The sequence below is a fragment of the Siniperca chuatsi genome, linkage group LG5 (assembly GCF_020085105.1).
Source record: "Siniperca chuatsi isolate FFG_IHB_CAS linkage group LG5, ASM2008510v1, whole genome shotgun sequence".
Taxonomy (NCBI): Eukaryota; Metazoa; Chordata; class Actinopteri; order Centrarchiformes; family Sinipercidae; genus Siniperca; species Siniperca chuatsi.
This window is the reverse complement of record NC_058046.1, coordinates 28895288-28916453: the sequence shown is the minus strand read 5'-3', so window position 1 is coordinate 28916453 and position 21166 is coordinate 28895288. Positions and strand designations below refer to the sequence as shown.

Here is a 21166-nt window from a genome sequence, read left to right as displayed (position 1 = left end):
TTTAACTTGAATGAACTGGATGAAATACTTCTTCAAAGTGTTGAAGACCAAATTCATCCACAAAACGCAAGTTTTTGTAGTTTTTGCAGCAGCACCGGCTGGGATGTGAACCCTCCATAGGTGTGTTTTGAAGACAGTGCTATTATTCTGTTGACTAGACAGTCCAAAGCACTGACCCACTCTATTCCTCTGTCTTCACAGCACCATCTGGTACGAGTTACACGCACGTGAGTGGCCTTACAAGAGTCAGCCAGCAGAGGTGATCATATGGCAGATTGGCAGTGGGATGAAGCCCAACCTAGCCCAAACTGGCATGGGGAAGGAGATTTCAGTAAGTTTTTCTTTTTAATTTGTCACAATTCATTCTCTTTTTTTCAAACTTAAGAGAATTGCTGAATAATTTTCATGTTTAAGCACTCATTGAATCCTAGACTCATTTTGCTTCAACACGTTTTATTATTTATTATTAAATTGACTTGCATAATAAAGACAATAAGCAATCTGGGGCTGGATTAAGTGGATCTTAAGACGATACCCAGGAACAAAGAACGTTTTTAGACAAATGCTCATAAGTGAAATTTCAACTAAAAAACTTTCTAAACAGGACAATTAGAAACTTTTTACCACCATTATGTAATTTTGCATAAATGTATTTCAATGACCCTGGTGGTTATAAGATGTATGGAAAAGTATTTTTAATGGCTAATAGTTTAATTAAAGATAGATTTAACTAAGACAGAAGATTTGCACAAAGCTGTGGAGTTTATTAAATTTGGGCAGTGGTAACAAAATATATTAGTTCATGAATGAATTTTAGTTTATAAAAAAAAATGGCATGAAATTCTATGCTTATATTACCAAAAGATGCCAGGTCAGGATTAGTCTTTTAGACCAGGGGTCCCTGTTGACAACTGCACCTTCCTAAACTCCTCCACCCCTCTCTTCTCTTCTTGAAACACCTCCAGTCTCAGTTTGAACACATCTGGAGGTTTACCTGCTAATTTAGCATGCTTAGTCTCAAGGTTTTGCAGGTTAGACACTATCTTTAGCTAGCACGTCTTTACAAATCACACACTGAGGCCGTGAAGAGTCACTTGAGCCAGCTCAGAATACTTTTCATATTCCTGACATTTTGGTTTAGCTCCTATAGTTTTAGGCAGCTATGCTCTTGGTATAAATAAATCGCTTAATTTTGCTACTTCAAGTACCTTAATTGCCTCCATGAGCTGTTTTCCACAGCCACTGCTCCAACTGCTGACCGTGTTGGTGAGCTGGCCAAATCAGCAGGCCAAACTACAATAACTAACTTTCAGTTGTTTTCAGAACACTAGCATGCAGCTGTCCCTTTCACCTCACGCAGTATCTTTGCCTCGTATGTCTTCCCCCATGCCTCCACTTCAACTCGCACACCTCACAGTTTGAAAACCTGTTTTAGACAAAATAAACATTTGAGAAAAGTATATTTTGGCTCAGTTTTAGAAAGTAAATCCAGGGACTATTATTTGCACAACCCTCATTCATTCAGTAATTATGCATTCCCTCTGATATCAAGATGATTCAATTTGAAATCTATAAGCCTGGTTTTCCATTTATCTCTGTCTTTTCCAGGACATTCTGCTTCTGTGCTGGGCGTACAAGCAGGAAGAGCGGCCCAGCTTCTCCAAGCTGGTAGATTTACTGGAAAAGTTGCCAAAACGGAACCGTCGCCTTTCCCACCCAGGGCACTTCTGGAAGTCAGCTGAGTATGTCAAATGAGTTAGGGACACAAAACAGCAAACAATCAGCAACTATTAAAAAAAAAACAGCCGCCATAACTCTACATAAATAACCCACCTCCTTAAAGAATGCACTGAATCCAAAAGCCAGCCCAGTGATGAAAACTGCCCGTGCTGTGTGTATTTTCATGGAATGTTGGCATGTGTGTGTACAGATAAGTTGACTGTCCAGCTTCTCAAAGCAGTCGGGACTCATTTTTTCTTTGGTTTGATTTAAACCATACAGGATATTTTTCCTTTATCTTTTTTGTCTCTTACTATTGACTTGATCCCTTCATAATATTTCATTTATTTCCTGGATGTATCTTGTTTGTAAAGTTCAACTGATCACATCATCCTGGACCTGAAAAATACACGTCTGAGTACAAATGTAGATTTTTTTTCCTCTGTCCTCTTTTTTGTTTTGAATGAATGTAACTGTTGTACATCACACATTGTATATTTTCACAACATTGTCTTGCCATTCCTTATGTCTGTCAACTGTGTAGACCATTTTGTCAGTGTGACCTCATGGTCTCTCATGTGTGGATGTCTGTACAGGTCACATGTTTGTCTCAAAAGCTTTATTTAACTTAAAAATGTCCTCGTATTTACACCGTACCATTTGAATGTGAAGAAGCCAGCGTCCCTGTTTGTGTGGGGATGTGTTGGTTCTCGGATGGGAGACTGTTCTCTGATCAGCCTGTGCTTTAAATATTGCCTGTGAACATAAGCGAGATGTTTGAACAATAACTTTGGGGGGGGAAAGCCGCTGGTCAGACCAGGACTCCCTCACTTGATGCTGTTCTGTGAAATCGCTGACACTTGAAATGTATCTCGTCAGCTGTTTCAGAACTAATTACTCTTCAGAAATGCTATCAATGAGCACCCCCATATACAATAAATGTATATTATTTTACTTTAAATAGCTAATGATAGATACAGAATATAATGGATACAGATTAAAATATAAAGCTTGCTACTGTATAGACCCTAATCAGTGACAAAGTACTTAAAATGACATGTTAGATTTCTGAGTGGTGTATGAAACTGTTAGAAATAGTTTGGAAACCTAAATGGATCAAAGACGTGTTGCTAATGGGCCTGGGTCTCGGCTCCGTACAGGAAAAAGACGTTTTAAAATTCCAAGCTCTATAATGATGTGACTGTTAGACGTGTAAAGGGAGAGCACACATGACCTTTAAAAAGACATAACAAAAACCCTGAGGAGTCAAAGTAAACGCTGAGTTAGTCTTTGGCAACATTGCTTAAAAGCAGTGTTGTAGTCACTTTGAATTGGAACTCTTCAAATTCATCCTGCCTCAACTTGAATTTTTATCTCTAAAAATCCTATTACCTATTTTGTTTTACTTTTATGCTGAGCATTTCTGAGAATCAGTATATTTCATAAATATTTCATCTCATGAACAACACATTATGAGTAAAAGTTGAACGTTTTTAAATGTAGTACACTAAAAAGTAGAAATGTTTGAAGATTTACTCTTTCAAATCATTGGTAAGTACCTAAGTACATTTTCCAATCACTGATAAATTACTTTAATGAATCATTTAGAAATCAGACTGAATGCAAAGGGAATTTTAGAGGCAGCTTGATTGCATTGCAAACCGATGCTGGATTCACTCAAGGTGGAGCTAATTAAAGCGAGACAATGGCTGAACAGCTGAACGCTAAAGACAAAATTACTACTACTACCGCCATGTTTAGCATTAAGCTAAAATGCCAAGCTATTGTAAGAGTAGCGCAAGTGGAGAAGAGTCACAAAGTCAGCAAACTAGCTCAGTAATGTCAATTACACAGCAATATTTAAATAAAGTTTGCTAACATTAGCCAACATTAGCCACCATAAGCTACAGCCATACCAGACCAAGTAAGACTGCAGCTGCTGTACTGAGTTTATCAATGGTGCAGTTATTGCTTATGAATTCAACTTAATTTGTAAGAGGAAGATTATTTTATTCCTCATCTCAGAAGTTACATAGTTTCGCTTTAAGGCAAAGACGTGTCCACTCAAATCAAAACATTTTCTGTTTATTTTACCGGAAAACGCCAGGGTCTGGATGATAATAACAGTCTAACACATAGACCGTATAGGCATGCACACGCACACACAAAGTCTGTGCATGTTGTTAGCTAGCAACAGCTGTATACGAATAAAATGAGGTGAAAAAAAAGCTTTTTGTTTAGTCTGAACACACCTTAAGAACAAATGCTGTTGAACTTGTTCAGCAAGTCACATGAGTAATTTCTTTATTCTACTGATTATATCCACTATTTATGGAGGCTGTATGGGCCGAAGCGCTGTTTTTACACTGAACAGAAAATGAATGTCTTTCATTAACCATTGCGATAATCGGCCAGATTTTCATAGTGTTGTTCTCTTTGGACTTAACCTCGTTTGGTTTTCATCTTTTATTAATTTATTTAACAAAACAGACTTTGTCTTGTCTTGGTATTATCTAGGCTACTCTTGACTACAACACTGCTGAAAAGTTGACTATGGAGGACACTTAATCTTAAACTTGCCTTCTTGTTTTTTTAAATCTTGAAAGATTTTATTTACACAAACCTAAAGTGTGAATTACTGAGTTATTGGATTATAAAGTTAAAGTAACAAGTAAGTAACTTAAATCTGGCTGAACGTTCCCTTTAACATATCAGAAAAGACATATCAGGATGCTGAAGACCACCCCAGGCCATTTTTCTACTTCATACTGTATATCATAATATATTTTAAATGTACATTTTAGAGATACAGCAAATCTGAGTCATATCATCATGAATTGGAAGCTGTGGCATCATTCGAGCTGTATACTGCTTTTTATTCTCTCTAGCCACATGGAATAGATAGAGACAATCCAATCATGTTAAATAGCCATTTTCCACCTCGTTATATACACATCTGTGTGTTGGAAAATGCATACAAATAATCTGCTGCTGTTTTTTGGAGTCTGTCTGTCTATTTTGGAATTGCTGGGATTCAAATATTGTAAGTTGATCATTTATATTTGTACTGTTTACAACTTTCAAGTGCATGAGATGGACTATCAAAGATTGATTCTTGTTATGAAAAAATAATCCTTCTACACTATATATAAAAAGTATGTGAGCATTTTTCTGATAAACTGTTGTCCATTGAGCAGTTTGATCTCAGTACCTAATGAAGTTTTACGCCAGGCTTTGTAAAACTTTTCAACAGCTTTGTTTGAGAGAATGATTGTTTCAGAATATTTATAGATTATATAAATGATTAGACTAGCATTTAAATAAAAAAGAGTTGCGACCTGTGCACATGCTAGAGTTGACAACAACCTGACTGGACAACAATCAAAGATCTAACATTAGTGCCAAGTGTACATAACAGATTGTAGACTATGTTTTACCGTCACTTGCCGTAATATCAATATTCCTTGTGGATTTTTTGACTTCTTTCTTTTGAATGTACAAATTGTGTTGTGTTTTTTGTTGTTTCTGTTTTCTGTTCATTTAAATTATTTTTTCTCCATTTTCCTTCTAATTGCATAAGCATTGATGCTGTGTTGTTCCTTTTCTTGATTCCGTCCTTGTATTGTAGATGATAGCTCCAAAAAGCTTGTATTTAATGATGCCTTATGGTCCATGGCTTAGTGATGAGTAGATTTTTGATCACAAGCTCTTTATTTGCACTCATCCTTTACAAAGTGTATGACAATAAAAAGATGTTTTCATTTTGGATGTTTTCCGTTTCTTTTATGTCATCTTTTATCTTAGTCAACCCTTATCCATATTTTACTTTGGTTGAAATTTTTAACACATCTTTAATGAGCAAATTTAGTGTTGAGTTAGTGCTTACTACCTAATTTATTATTCCAAGCATTTATGATGTTCTGAGTTTAAAAAGTGCAACTTTTGATGCTGTGTGTACTCAAGTTATGAATACTTAAAGTGATCCTTCATACAAAAAAGATAGCTATTAAATGGCTATACCTTCATCTTTCAGAGAGAACAGTGGCTGTACAGTACATTCATGTCAGTTAAAGTATGTTCAGTGGTTTTCATGGTGGAAGACAGTATATGTGTAAATACAAAAAAAAAAAAATCTATAGAAACTTGTTAAAGGAATATTTTGACATTTCTGGAAATGGGGTTATTTGCTTTCAAGAGTTTGATAAAGAAGATTGATACCACATTCACATTCATATCTGTCTCATGTATATACAGCTGTAAGAACCATACCTGAAGTCTGATTGTCACTGTGAGGTTGCCAGGAAACCAGCGGAGACAGAAGTCACTGCACCTGCCAATGAAATAATCCAGCACGCAACCCTCATAAAACCACAATCAGTAATTTTTGCACTTTGTATTTTTGACAAGATATAACGTCTTAATGAGGGAACTTCAGAGGTGCTGGTAGGCAGATTTTGTTACCTTTGGACAGAGCCAGGCTAGCCATTTCTCCCTGTCTTTATGCTAAGATAAGCTAAGCTAACTGGCTGCTCGCTGTAGCCTTCTATTTACCAGACAGATATGAAAATAATATCAATATTCTCATCTAACTCTTAGCAAGAGAGCAAATAAGAACATTTCCCAAAATGTTGAACCATTCTTTTAAACAATACTTGAAATAAAATCCACTCCTCTTCTGTCTGTCCGCACACCTAAACGCTGGCTACAGATACTACTTCCATTTGTTGCTTATGCAGTGAACATATGACACAGTGACCTAAAAAGACTAATTCACTTCCTATTAGCCATAAAATATTCTGAGCTTTCCTCACCATGAGAGACCTAAGCATACACTGTGGTAAATAGTGCCCTCTTGTAGCTGGAAACAGAGAGTAATGTGGTTTAAACTGGTTTCCCTTCACAATGATGAGACTAACCAATCGTCAACAAGCTCCACTGATCAAACTGTTATGTTAAGATCGAGGTTAAGGTCTATATTTGAAGTTAATTGGTTTATTTATTTCTACTCTTCCTTTGAAAGTACCTGTTTCCATGACATCCATTAACTGAGCCTAGCTGGGTTCATCATTCATAAGAGCTTCAACCTCCATGCAGTAACATTACAAAGACATCCATATCTTACTGAAAGCAGAAAAAATACATGTACAACACAATTCCCCTGAAACTAAATTATCCCTTTAAGTAATGTAACAGTATTAACCTCTGTTAGAGATGAACAGTCTGCACTGATAGAGCTTGTTGCCTCTGACACAACCCTTCACACTGTGGTTCCTACTGGGGCTCGTAACTGATATCAAAGGTATGCAAAATGTAGTAATAATACTGCTTTCTGCTTTGCCATTTGCTTCTTTGGTTAAGAGGGAAGCTTTTTGGCCTTTGGAGCTTCCCTCCATGATTGAGAGGGGTGATTAATCCAAAACAAAGTACAGCTGGGAAAAGTGATCTCCAAGACCCATTTAAACCAAGCATTAACATGGGATCTGTAGCTGGATATCCTATATGGATGATGAAAATTGCATGTTAATGTAAGGTGCAAATGCACGCAGAACGCATTGTGATCAGAATGTGATCGGCTTGGCCAGACCGCATTGTGATTGCGTTCTGCATGGATTTACACCTGCATTAATGTGCGTTTTCCCTATACAGATAGGCTATCTAGATAAAGATCAAGTAAAAGGTATAAATACGGTCTTTGATACCAATAAACAATTCAATTCAGTTTATATAGCGCCAATTCATAACAGAAGTTATCTCATTGCACTTTTCCTATAAAGCAGGTCTAGACCATACTCTTTATAATATTATTTACAGAGACCCAACAAATCCTCTTAAATTCCCACAAGTCTATGTATAATGGTTATTTTGTGTAACTTGGCCAGAAGCTCATTCAATGCACATTTTAGCAAACCACAGAGGTGCAGAGGATATTGAATATGTCCACTTTTTACACTTTAAAATTCTAAATGTAGGGTGGGATTAACATCAGTGAAGCTGTTCAAACAGAACAAATCCCGAGATCTGGTGTGTTTCTGTCTTTCATTTGTCTCAACTCCTCTGTGAAAGCACTCGTATACTGATGACAGTGTGTGCACGCTTGTGTGTGTGTGTTTGCATGGCATACAATGTCAGACCTGTGAGTTACTGTTTGAAGAGAGAGAGAGTGAATTACTGAGGGCATGGAGCGGAAAAATGGAACGATAGATAAATAGATGGACAGATGAGATATCTACCCTCTCTACCTCCACCTTCGAAATCCAGCCTAAGCCACTGAAGCGTAAAAAATCCACATCACCCAATCTCAGAGGGGCTGAAGCCCATCAGAGCATGAATGTTTGGTTTCTGTCGAGATTCTTAAAAGTGTTAAAACCTGATAAGGTTCAATGCATTTCTTGTCACAGTAGATGCAAAGAAAAAAAAAAAAACTATTGGGATTCAAGAGACAATTAAACCAGATATTACATTTACAAGCTGAGTTTATAATGGATAACAATAATTAGACTCATGAAATAATAATGAATAAAATATAACAAAATCTAAATTGCAATTAGATTTTGACATGTTCCTAAAAACAGAACGCACTAGTAACAAATCCCAAGGGATCAAAAGATTTAGTGGCTCCACAGCGTCACAAGCTGATGCTCAGGTTCATGTACAAACTGTGCTGAGATCATTTCAGCTCTTAGTATTTATACAATAATTACAGGTGAAATGAAAAAATTGAGAGAATGAGAAAGAAAGGAAGGAAGGAAATTTAACTAGAAAGCTGAATGCGAGTCCAAAGAAATTCTTTGATGGGCATCACATAAAGAAAATAAATCCTCCACAAAGCTAAATATGTAAAGTCATTCAGAATTTATTTTTTGTTATGTTTGTCCTGATATTTGCACATGACATTTAAGTTGAAAGGTTTTTGATCTCTTCATGATATTTTGTTCGTCGTCACCATTTTTCATTTAATCAATTTTTAAACTGCTGTACTGTCTGAGCTGAAAATAAATATGAAAGCAACAAGGCTGCAGGTAATAAAACTTCATTTCTGAATGTGGTTCTTATAGTAACTGTATGAGTTGGTCCTCGTGGCAGCACCAAACAGAAACATAACATGTTTCAAGAGAATAAAAGAAAATTGATTGACAATATATTAATACGGACAGGTATTTGCAGCAAAACTTCAGTGAAGCTTAACTGCAGAAAAGTTTCAGCTCGCTAAAACATCATTGGAAAATGTTAGCATTTCGCACCAACTATTCAACAATCTGTGAAGGGAAAGAACAAGTCTATAAGAGGCAGATGGAAAAGATGGAAAATCTGCTGCCAACAGTGGCTTCAGTTGACCAGAATGCATTGCTACCTCTAGCTATGTTGTGATTTAAAAGGTGTGACTATGGATGTTTTATGATAACTGGATAAAATGTTCCAAGATGGCACCCATTCATTCAAATGAAACTTGCTTAATCGGTGCATAAGCTAAAAAGGTTATTATATGTATATCTATATTAATCCCCATTGGCTCATCCCATAGAATGTACAGAGATGACATCACATGCAAAAAAAACAACCCAAAAAACAAAAAACAAAAGCAAACAAACAAAAATATTAAAATAATTATCATTGTTTGCTATTTGCTATTCCTTACCACAGTTACATGTCTAAAATGGAGACTATGTAACTTTTGAAAGACGTATTTTCCCTTTTAGAAATAAACAGTAAGACACTTTTGCTCAAATAAATCCACTCAGGGTGCAGCCTTGCTTGATCTGGTAAGGCCAGTGGCTTATGGTGGCTAATGTTAGCAAATTTTAGATAGACGTTACTGAGTTAGCTGACTTGTGCTACTGTTACACAAAATTTTTGGCACAAAGTAACGCACCTTACCACACCAGGAAACTCGCTCTCAAGGTGTGTTCAGACAGAAAACAAAGATAATTCTTGCCTTGCTTTATGCATACTTATTTGACTGCTAGACCATTCATGTAGTTTGTGTTTATTCACCACCAACAGCCAAAGAACTGACTGAACTGACAACCCTTAGCTGTATAACAAGCAACATACCCACCAACCACGGCTGTGTGGAGTTTGTATGTGTTTGTGTGACAGCTCAGCCTGTAACTGATTCCTTTTTCTTCTCGTCTCTGTACGGGATAAGTGTGATGTCTTTTGCTCACGGGTGGGTCTTCACGCTTTTTTCACCCACTCAAGGCTTTACCGCATTGTGATTGCGTTCTGCATGGATTTACACCTGCATTAATGTGCATTTTCCCAGATAGGCTATCCAGATAAAGATCATGTAAAAGGTGTAAATACAGTCTTTGATACCAATAAACACAGTGGCCACAGTGGTCGCTGTTCAGCAAACGTTAGTCTTGCTTACATAATGACAGATACTGGTGAACACACTGGGCAGCAGGATTTGTTGTTGTTTCAGTACTGTGTTTGGCCACTGGGGCAAATGGTTTTTAATGAGGTATTCTGGGAACTGTAGGTCACTAAGAGATGTAGAGCTAGGTAAGGCAAGTTTTTGTATGCTGGAGATGTATTTCATTAGACCGGGGATTTGGAAGACAGACAAAGGAAGAGAAAGAGAGAGCATAAGCACTACAAAGTGTGCCATATAAGGGGGGTGTCCTAAAGGTTCAGCTTTACTGAGCCCAAAGTCGTGCCAGTAAGGAAACGCTTGTTAAGCCTCGAGGCTAAGAAACATGCTGGCAACACCTGTATATACATCATAATAAATCCCACGCAGCTGTTGGCCTGATTCAGTGAGCAAATAAATTTAACACTTATACCAGAAATACTCTATATCAAATCAGGTGGAAATGTCTTGCTGACTGAATAATTACAACCAGTGAAGCAGCCTGTCTGACATATTTGGGGAAGAAGTTTTTGGCGGTCAAACTGTGGTGATTTCACATCATGCTCAAGAGCCTGAGAGTGGTTGACTGTTTGACAACCACTTGGCAAACTCACACTGGTTTGAACTGTACAACCCAAAAATAAATCTTACATAATGCAAGAGGAGGGAGGATGTGACCCTGTCTTCCCCTCCAGCAGGCCCTATGCTGGCCCATCTGGCAGATAATGTGCAACGACAGTGCCACTCAGACTCGCTAAGATCCATTGTGTTTTTTCCTGGATGCAAAGTTTTGAATTCTGGTCTGCACAGTATGTGATGATAGACACCGTAGACTTTTTAAAGCTAGTCTAGAGCTTGAATTTTTCTAATGTTTGGAAATTAATGCTACTGTATTTATGTCCTTTTCTTTTTGCAATTATATCAAAGTCACATGTGCAATTGGTATTTTAGGTGATGTGTGAACCTCATTAGTGAATTAGTGCTGTAGGCCTCTATGTTCTCATATGGCTATGTTCAGACAACAGGCAAATATAATTTCTTTTTTAAAGTCTGACCTTAAAGCCCCTGAAAACTTTCTCTATAACATTACATAGTCATTAAAAAGTAAGCATCAATCAAAGTAAAAGTTCACATAGAAAAAACAATTCTTGGTTACTATTTATTGAGATTTTAAAGGAACACAGCACATCATTTTGAGAAATACGCTTATTTGCTTTCTTGCTGATTGATTCCCCTCTTATATCTGTCTGATAAATTTACGGCTACACCCAGCAGATGGTTAGCTTAGCTTAACATAGAGACTGGAAACGGGGGAAAACAGCTGGCTCGCTTCAAAGGTAACAAATCTACCTAACAGCACCTCTAAAACTCACTAATTAACAATTTATATCTTGTTTGTTTAATAAAGAAGACAAAGTGTAAAAATGACATGTTGTGGTTTTATGATTATTTCTTGTGTTATCTAAGTCACTTCCTGGAGTCTTTTCATCATTATGAAGTTGCCAAGCAACCAGTGGAGGCTCCAGGAAGTCACTGCGCCTGGCAGTTTGACTGACAATGCTGGCAATATAAGCAAACAACCACCGAACTGTCATTTTGATTCAAATGTTGTTAAATTGTGATTGGTACACAGTGACATTACATTTTCCCAACTGAGCCCCACTCACTTCAAACCAGTGAGAAGAACACAAACAAAAAATACAGGACTATCTAATGTGAAATAACTAAAACGGTTAGTAGCTATGGCAGAAAATGCTGTGTTCTTGTAGGATTCCATTGCTCAAAGAAAGAAGCAGATTGAGAAAATATTGTTTTCAGGTCATTGAAAGGCTTTCATGTGGTTTGACAGTAGAATCATTTTCTGTACCAATGACATTCTGCAACAAGTTAGAAACACACTAGAAATACGTTTTTTGTGATTTATCATGATGGTTTCTAACAACATTTCCCACTCACAGTGCAGAACATATTAATGCATTCATTTCCAGACTCTAGCTTTCCTCTTCACTGCTGTTCTTGTTATTCTTGGATTGGCAAAATTAAAAGAACACCTGAAATACTTCATTTTATCTGCATTACTCGCTGTCTGTATGAACATAGCCTGTTAACAGTGTGGTGTCCTGCAGGGCTGTGTGTTAAGACGGCTTCCAATTTAATGTTGTTTCTGTTTTCCTTCCCTCCCCCTTCCTGCTCCAGGCTGTAACGGAGGCATCGATGGGACTGTGTCTTTGCGTGAAGCTCGTCCTCAGCTCTGCTCACATCTGCTCCACCGCCTGCCTGCCCTACCGCCCACCCACCCTTTCTTGCCCCACCCTGCTTCCACAACCCCCACCTTTCCTGCTCCTCCTTCTTTCTCCAGCTCTGACATATACATATTTCCCCTAATGCCTGATTGGACCCTTTAGCAGTCAGTATTGTCCCACTTTGCCAGAGTGGGTGACAAATATGCCGCAGACTTTCAAACAGAGAGGCCTTTCTCCGCTCTATGCCTGAAGCCCCTCCCCAAAATGACACCCTTGTCTTTCTGTTGAGGAATTTCAACATGCATACAACACCATTCATGCCATGCTGCAACTCATCTTAAGCTGCAAATATGTTTTTTAATACCATGATTGTGCAACATATCATTCTCAGCTTTTTAGGGAGCCCCTGAGAGAAATTTTCACAAAAGCTACAAAACTGTTTTAAATTATATCTGGAGTGTGAAATTATGCAAATGAGTCATTTTTACATACTTTGAAGTTACTGCGGTCAGTCATTTTGGTCGCAATCCTATGAAGACCTTTTATCTCCACAAAGTCAACTTATAATGAGCAATGAAGCAAAATACTCTGATTTTGGGTTCTATCACAATGCATTTGGAATTTTTAGGCCTAAGGAATAGGAAACTTTCTTTCAACCCTAAAAGTAACATTTAATCTTTTAGTTTATCTGAAAACTTAAAAGTCACCAAATTTGGAGATTCATAGTTTGCATCGGGTAGCGAAGCATGGCCACTGTGCTTCAAGATGTGTATTTTTGTGATACCAACTTTACCAAGTAATGTATCACTTATACATTATTTTTCACTACATTTTGTTTTTCAAACAAAGTTTTTTCTTTCTTTTATTTTGTATTGTGCCTGTAACCAAAAACAGTCCCACACCACAACATGCAACCCATGCATCTCCTAGAAATTACGATAATATACTACTAATTTGCAAAAGTAAATACATTTTGGGAAAGACATAATTCTACCTGAAGTACGTAATGAGGCACACTGAGCATGATAATAATGAAGAAATGTATTTAATAAGCGTATCTGCCAAGTTGCAAAATGTTCATAGAAACATCTTTCAGTAGTGTTCCCTACAATAGCCACCCTTGCAATTCAGTATCTGCTCATATCAACTAAAGCATTATTAACATTTTTTATGGTTAAGTTTAGGCGATCGCAGCACTTGGTTAAGGTTAGGAAAAGATTGGGGTCTTGGTTGAATATTGAAAAACTCAAAAGTGACTTGAAGCAAGACCGAAAACACAATCTTTCCCAAACCTTTACCAAAGTGCTTTTGTTGCCTAAACCTAACCACAAGCTGGACTGCAAACCCAGATCTCTGGCATCACACCTTTGTATGCCCACGATCAACCCTGATCTACCCACCTATGACTTCTGTGCGGTACAAACATGTAGCGCTTCATTCGCTCGAAATAACATTGCCTATGAACACAATCCAGGCAAGGCAGAGATTACGTTTCATACCACAGTGTAAGTGGGAAAACAAGTTAGTAGTATGTAGCGTAATGTAACTTCTAGGAGGCAGGGTTGACATGATGCAACAGTTTGAATGTTGTTCAGTTGTGTGAATGCTACACATCGTACATAGCTGCACAGCACATCAACAGACATCTACTGGTGGCTACTAAGCAGCTGCGTCTGTGCAGTCGGGAGGTTATGTGCCTTGTTCAAGGGCACCTCAGCAGCTGTGGATATTAAGGAAAAAGTGATTTTTTATTTTTGTTTCCCAGTTGATTCCAGGATTTTTTTTTTCTGAATGAACACATGTATGATTGTTTAAATTCTCTGCTTCCAAAACGCTCCCAATTGGTACAAGAAAAGCCAACACTTCTCTTTAGTGCTATCTGTGCACACTGAAAGTCATTTTGTCAGTCTCTGCTATTATTTTTTTCTTTCGAAGAGAAATTGTTAAACTTAAACAAAGCTGTTTATGTCACATCTACTTTAAACTCAGAACCAGGCTTCTTTACTGGACAAGCTCGAGCAAGTTATTGCTTGTGAGAAAAGATGGAGTGGTATCAAATGCTGGTGGAGGGAATCAAACCTTCCAATGAGAATATCTCAGTTTAATTGATTCTATTACATGGTCTACTAACTTAGAAATATGCAGAACCCATTTGTCTGGACTGACAAATTAATCTCTTCCCAGTGGGTGAAGAAGAATGAAATTGATTTCAAAAACCCTGTACCCACCAGATGAATGTTAAAATATCTCCATTGATATTCGCATCCAGTGGAATGAATGTGAGTTTTCTTTTTCTCTGAGGAATTTATGTGTAAAACATTAAATATCCAAGTGATGAGAGTGTTTTTTGTGAATCACAGTGTGCATGCTGTTTGAGCAAATTACACAGACACTAAAATACTGATAATTGGACAGAATACTTACATGTGTGTTTATGAGAGACAGTGAGCTAATAGATTATTTGAACTCTTGTAGGTGTCTAATGACCTCAAGGCTATGCAATTGATATAAAGAGAACATACAGTTAAATATTTTACTAAAGTACCGATTTAATAGGCTTAACTACTCATCTTGACAGTTTTGAGTATGCATTTAACATTTTTCTAGTGGTAATCAAAAACAAATCCAAGTAGTTTTTTTTGTCTTTCAATACACCTGCAACTTTCACATACATTTAAGGCATGTTTTGATTTGTTTAGGGAACCCATCTTCCAGTAAGGTCTGATTCTCATATGCTAATCAAGATGGAGAATGAAATGTTAAACCTCCCTGTACAGTCTTTGGTGAGAGCACTTGAGGCTTCACTCCTGTAAATTTGATCTACGGTCTACAGAGGCAGCTTGCAAATCACTTATTTGCGATTCAGGGATGGTCTGTAGCACTTGAACAGCCGCAGCCACTACATATGGTGTAGTACATCTTCGATGCACCCATTGCAAAGAATCCCATGTAAACATGCCAATGCTTGGACAGAGTGAATAGGAAAAGCTCTGGTTTGTAATTGCCCTGCATATATTTGTTAGGACAGCTGCTCTTACACGCACACAATAATGCAGCTATTATCAATAATGTGAGCAAGTAAGAGTCTGATTAAGCTATTAACATGGTTTCATCCTGTGAAAACTCCCTCCAGTTCATAATACCTTTTTCATGAGTGATGTAATTTTTTCTTTCATTCTGACAGGATCGTGGAAAGGTTTTCTTTTCTTTATTTTCACCATGTCCTGCCGCTATCTAATTTGAAATGAATTACAACGATGATTTTATACAACAAATTCCAAATCTATTTCAAAGTGAACAATACTCAATCACTATATAGGGACATAGGTGAAATCTTTTATTTATTTTTTTTAGTATGAGCCATGTTTAAAAGCTCCAGGCAGACTGCCTACAGCTTTACAGACTCCTGCTACATACTGTCTTGGTTTTAAACTGACAGACCACTTAGAAGAACTACAACTATTTTGCTTCACATGTGTTGCTGACATTAAAGGATAAGGCTGGTGAATATTTAATATTTTTCTTACTGTCAACAAATCCCATGAAAAGACCAAAACTAACAATGTGTTAATCCATCTCTCAGTACTTTCTCACTTCCCTACCCTGTCTATCTTTCATGGTGTCATGTTAAGTATATGGTATTTAAATGAACTTTGCCCTGCTCACATAATTGTCCTATTCACATTTTTGATGTGCATGTAAAAATGTCCACTATGTTTGTCTTAGAAAGGAAATGAAAGGAAAAGAAACTTGTAATTTGTCCACACTGCTTAATAATTTTGATCACGACACAAATATATATTCCACTTGGCGCCCACAATATTTAAAAGTTTGAAACGCCTTTCCTAACTAGCTCCCGCTGGTTTAAAACAGTTCTTTTCAGACTGCATCCTGTATGAGTGTACACAGTGTGGGCAGAGGATGAACCGCGTTAGACATATTTCTTGTCAATTCCTCTTAACCTTCCTACATGTACTTGGCTAATAGGGCCCTGTTGAGATCAAACACAGTGGCAGGACATCAAAAAAAAAGGAAAGGGGAAAAAAACACAATTCACAGAAGAAGAAAGGCAGCTCTAGACAGCAAAATGAGCTGTTCTTAGCTACCCTGTTCGTCTAATTCCCTCTTGCTCAACAAAATATTGACATATATATAAGTATCGTGCCACACAGTCATCTGTTGGAAACCAGCTTCATACAGATGAGTGCATGCAAAGATGTGTATTTTCCTACACAGAATTCCTCCTAGAATTGTACACGGTTCATTGTTCATTCAACAATGACAAACATGACAGTCTGTAGGAATTGTATGGATACATATGAGCTTGATGCATGTGTAACTGACTTTAATTCTGTAAAATAAATTATATTATAAAAGAACAAAATGTGTTAAAAGATACAGTTTTAAGATCCTGCATTTGAATTAGCTTTAAAGTAATAGTTTGACACTTTTGGAAATACACTTATTCGCTTTTTTGCGGAGAGTTAGATGAGAAGATCGCTACCGCTCTTGCGCTGTATGGTAAATAAGTTGCTGGAACCAGCAGCAGGTTAGCTTAGCTTAGCATAAAGGCAGGAAAGGGGGAAACAGCTAACCTGGCTCTGTCTGAAGGTTAAAAAAATTTGCCAACCAGCACCCCTTAAAGCTCACTAATAAACAACAAATTGTCATTTTTACACTTCAGTTTTTGTACGAACTGAACAAATGAGACATAACTTGTTAATTAGTGAAGTTTAGAAGTGCTGGTAGGCAGCTTTTGTTACCTTTGGAAAGAGCCATGTTAGCTGTTTCCCCCCATTTCCAGTTTTTCTCCGGGCAAGAAAGAGAATAAGATTACGTATTTTCCAAAATATCTATAAGATTTCAAGATAAATAACTATTCCTTTAAAGCCAGTGATTCACCAAGAAGGACAGTGAGGTCTTTTGTGCCATTTGGAGCTAAGAAACACATGAAATTGTTCTCGATTTGACTGTTATACAAGGTAGCGCACCGAAAGGGTGTCTCACAATTGTTCTGTCAACATTATTATTATTTTTTTTAAGTTTTGTTTGGAAAGGTTTAAAAGATGACTCTAATGCTGTCAAAGTCATGAGAACTTGGCAATGTACAGGACGATGTCAAATAGCCTACAGGCAGCTTTTCCAAAAGGGAAGAGTTGATTCAATATGAACAGATTAGCCTAAATATACAGTGTATCCTCCTTTCTGATAACAACCGTTCGTCTATATTTTGATTCATGGTCATTTTGCTGATTCAAATGTGCTCTCAATCTGCTTTCATCCTTTGAATGGATACTGTGCGCTGCATAGGAGTATTTTTGTCCAGGGCTCATCCCTCTGTAAACCGTGTCAGTTTTTTTTACCTCCTTTGTTGTCATTTTGTACGTAAATTCCTTTGCTGCAACACAGTCATAATGCAACACCGTGATGCTTCTTCCACTCCAGGTTCCTGAATTTGACAAATCCTCAACCCCATCATCATCAAAATCACTTCTTCATGACCATCAGCATCCTCATCCTTGTGATAACATCAACAACACATAATGCTGTCCTTACTCGAAAGAGCATATCTATCATTCAAGCTTGTAATGGATCTTCATTTGTATAATTTGTACAGTAAAGTTTATAAAAGTTTTCTACCCTTCCAGAAATGATTTAGTTTCTGCTGTTCAACTGAATGTCAATGAATTACAATTTGCAGGCCTTGATATAAAGTTTGTGTTTTTTGTGCAACATTTGGGTTTGTTCTACTATTCAGAAGAGAAGAAAAATTGTCAATAAAAACTTTGAGCGAGAATTTAATTTTGTTTGTGTGAAGGTTGTGCCCCTCTATTTTGTTTCCAAATTGTCTGACTCAAACAATAAATTTAGGAAGGTAACAGAAGACGCGCTGCCTTCAAAAAACATCAGAATACCTGAGGCTCACCTAATGCAGTGCACTTTGCTAAAGTCAACTCCTTCATGTTTGTCTCTGTTCTGTGAGACAAGATTGATGGTTTTTTTTAAAAAGCAAACAGTCTGACTCATATTGTGCCCCGAGACATCATTAATGTTGCTATTAATGCAGCTTATGTTGCCTTGACATAAAATTTAGAAAGCTAATTTATTATTCTCTTGATATTGACCAAGGAAGGCCAAGTGAACTCATTTGATGCTTTTCTATTACACCTCATGGCAGTAATTTGAAGGAGAGCACACACACTCTGCATCTCAATCTAAAACAGGGCATTCTGCAAGCTGAACCATTAATATGTGTGCTTGTTCAGCATAATCATCTGTTAGACTTTTACAATTAAAAGGTGACTTTCCAAAATGCTAAATATCCCATGACTTTGTTGCTGTGAGGTGACAATACTAACCACTGCACTGTGCAAAGTCCACATTGAAAATATCTATTCCTTTAAAAACCTGACTGAGAGGCTAGCAGTGCTTTGAGCTAAATGCTAAAAATAATAAAGAAGCTATCATGCTTAAGTGTAGCAGGTAATATTAATCAGGTTTCCCTTAGTTTTACCTGTTAGTTTTAGCTTAGTTCTGCCTAACATTTGCTAATTAGTGCAAAAGACAAAATACAGCTGAGGTTGATAAGGAAATGTCATTCATTTTGCAGGTATTTTGTCATTAATCAAAGTGTTGGTCAAATTTAAATTTTGACTTGAGGATGCACTAGAAAAGTTAAGGGATCACCAAAATTATAACAATCCATTCTCTGGGTCTGTACAAAATTTTGTGCCAATTCATCCAATAGTTGTTAGCAATATTTAACTTTAAGGTACTTGAGGTTCATGGTGGTGCTAGAGGAAAAGTCAAGGGATCACCAAAGTTATTAGGATTCATCCTCTGGGGACCATGAATGCCTGTACAAAATGTCATGCCAGTCCAATGTTGCTGAAATATTGCCATCTGGACCAAAGTTGCAGACCAAAAAAAAACAGACTAACGTTGCCATCCACAGAGCCATGTCAGTAGCCATGCAAGCCATGCCTTGACCAGAGTTGGTGAGCATATATCCACAGATCTTATATGTTCCTTTTAGGGATACCTCAAAACTGGCAGTCATTACGAATCATATTAAACTTTTCTAACAATAGTGATAACAGCAGCCAACAAGGGTATTGCACTTTGTTGGATAGACAGTTGCTGATTTTTAAAGGGGTAGCTGGAAAGTTCCCAGTCCATTCACACTGAATCAACTCTGCTGACAGGTTGATGAAATTTTGCTACAGGTGTCAACATGCTGTGTTTAACATTAGAACAGGGCAATCGTGCTCTTCTAATAACATTACACATTGAGAGACATCAACCTTAGTTGACCTTGGTTGATACAGTATTCTGCCAGGAACACTTACCATCAGTATCCACAATTTGTGGCAACTACATCTGTTAGCACTAACAAAAGCTGGCAATTCAAATTAGGGATGTAAACAGTATATACATCGTTTTCTTTGCATGTTATCTAGATTTAGAGATGGCAATGTAGATCTCTCCGTCGGTCAATTGGTCCACCACTTTGGTCCAGACAAGTAGTGGATATATTGCCATGAAATTTTGTACAGACATTCATGATTCCCAGAGGAAGATTCCTAATGACTTTGGTGACCCTGGTGCAAATCCAGTGAATACGTGCTTGACAGCATACAGGATTCTCAAGTGATGTGAAAAACGTGCTGCAAAAAATTTGAACTTTTGGAAAATGTATGTAAATGGAAATTAGCATTGGTTATGTGGACAGATACATACTGGACCACTGAATCCAGAACATTTTTAGCAGAGGAAAAGATGCCAATCTTTGACATGTGTTTTTCTCAATTAGCCTTTTACCCCTGTCTTCAATTTTTAAACAACCTTTCAGTAACTCTTTAATAATCCCCAGAGTTCTGGTGCAACTCTGCATCGCAGCTTGTGTGATGTGATGTGGCACATTTCACCTTGGTCAGAAACTGGAGCCTGGGGAGGCACATAGCCATCGCACTTTGGAGAATGGCACAGTGTCAGTTAGAGATATGTTTTGGCTTTTGAACATCCCCATTGGACACAATCAGTGTAATTTCAGACTTCAGAGGGGGAATGCAAATCAGTGGACATAAAAGAAAAAAACTCAAATTACCTCCCTGCCTTTGCGGACTCCCATCTTTATTTTACCATAAGTAAACATCCATTTGCCCCCGACCACCAACAGCTGATGGTTTGGTTTGCTTTGACAACTATATTGTTTCTGTAATAAGAACCTTTCATCTGGTTTTTACATAAGCATGGAAAGGAAGCAAGTACTATGTTGAAGTGCACTTTACTGACCATTTCTGTTATTTTGAAGAAACTCTTAGCATTCTGTGTTAACTGTAGGATTAGCAGAAAATGAATGTCAGTCAGCAAGAAGACCTGGATGAGTGATATTTTATATAAAGCATATATTCTTTGCTTGACCAAGTGAAGAAAGGTTTTGGGTACCCTGGTGGCATACAGACTTGAGGCGCTGACCATGGGCGCTTTCCATTTGTCTATTGTGGCTCCTTGCTTCCCTCGCTCGTGTCTCTTGCTCGAGTCTTAGCTCCTCCAGTGATGCGAGAGAGAGATGCGAGGACGCGAGGCCACGATGGAGGATTTTAATTCACCAAATGGGACATCCTTGCTCCCGCCAGCAGCATCTTGAGGAATCTACGATTACTCATGATGCACAGCAGCTAAACAGTCAAATGTGTACAAATAATTTTATAACGGTTTAAAAGAAATACACCTGGCACCCGTTGACTGCTGCTCCAGTACTGATTACAGATAGCTGAGTGAGAATTATAGAAATAACACAAAATAAAATTTGTTTTTTTGTTAACAGAAGAGAACGGATGCGAGGGAG

The 21166-nt window shown here is 37.5% G+C and overlaps 1 protein-coding gene across 5 annotated transcripts in view; it reads left to right on the top strand.

Annotated features, from left to right (window-relative positions):
* Nucleotides 1-16965, top strand: part of ksr2 (kinase suppressor of ras 2) — a 129747-nt gene extending 112782 nt beyond the window's left edge. For 4 of the 5 annotated variants that reach the window (XM_044196552.1, XM_044196550.1, XM_044196549.1 and 1 more), the window contains 2 exons: nucleotides 202-331; nucleotides 1609-5485. In XM_044196552.1, the coding sequence (XP_044052487.1) occupies nucleotides 202-331; nucleotides 1609-1755 (277 nt within the window). In that variant the 3' untranslated portion in view covers nucleotides 1756-5485. Of the gene's footprint in view, nucleotides 1-201; nucleotides 332-1608; nucleotides 5486-12268 lie in introns of those variants that run through there. The other variant, XM_044196551.1, reaches the window with a different exon arrangement.
* The last annotated feature ends 4201 nt before the right edge of the window (nucleotides 16966-21166 follow it).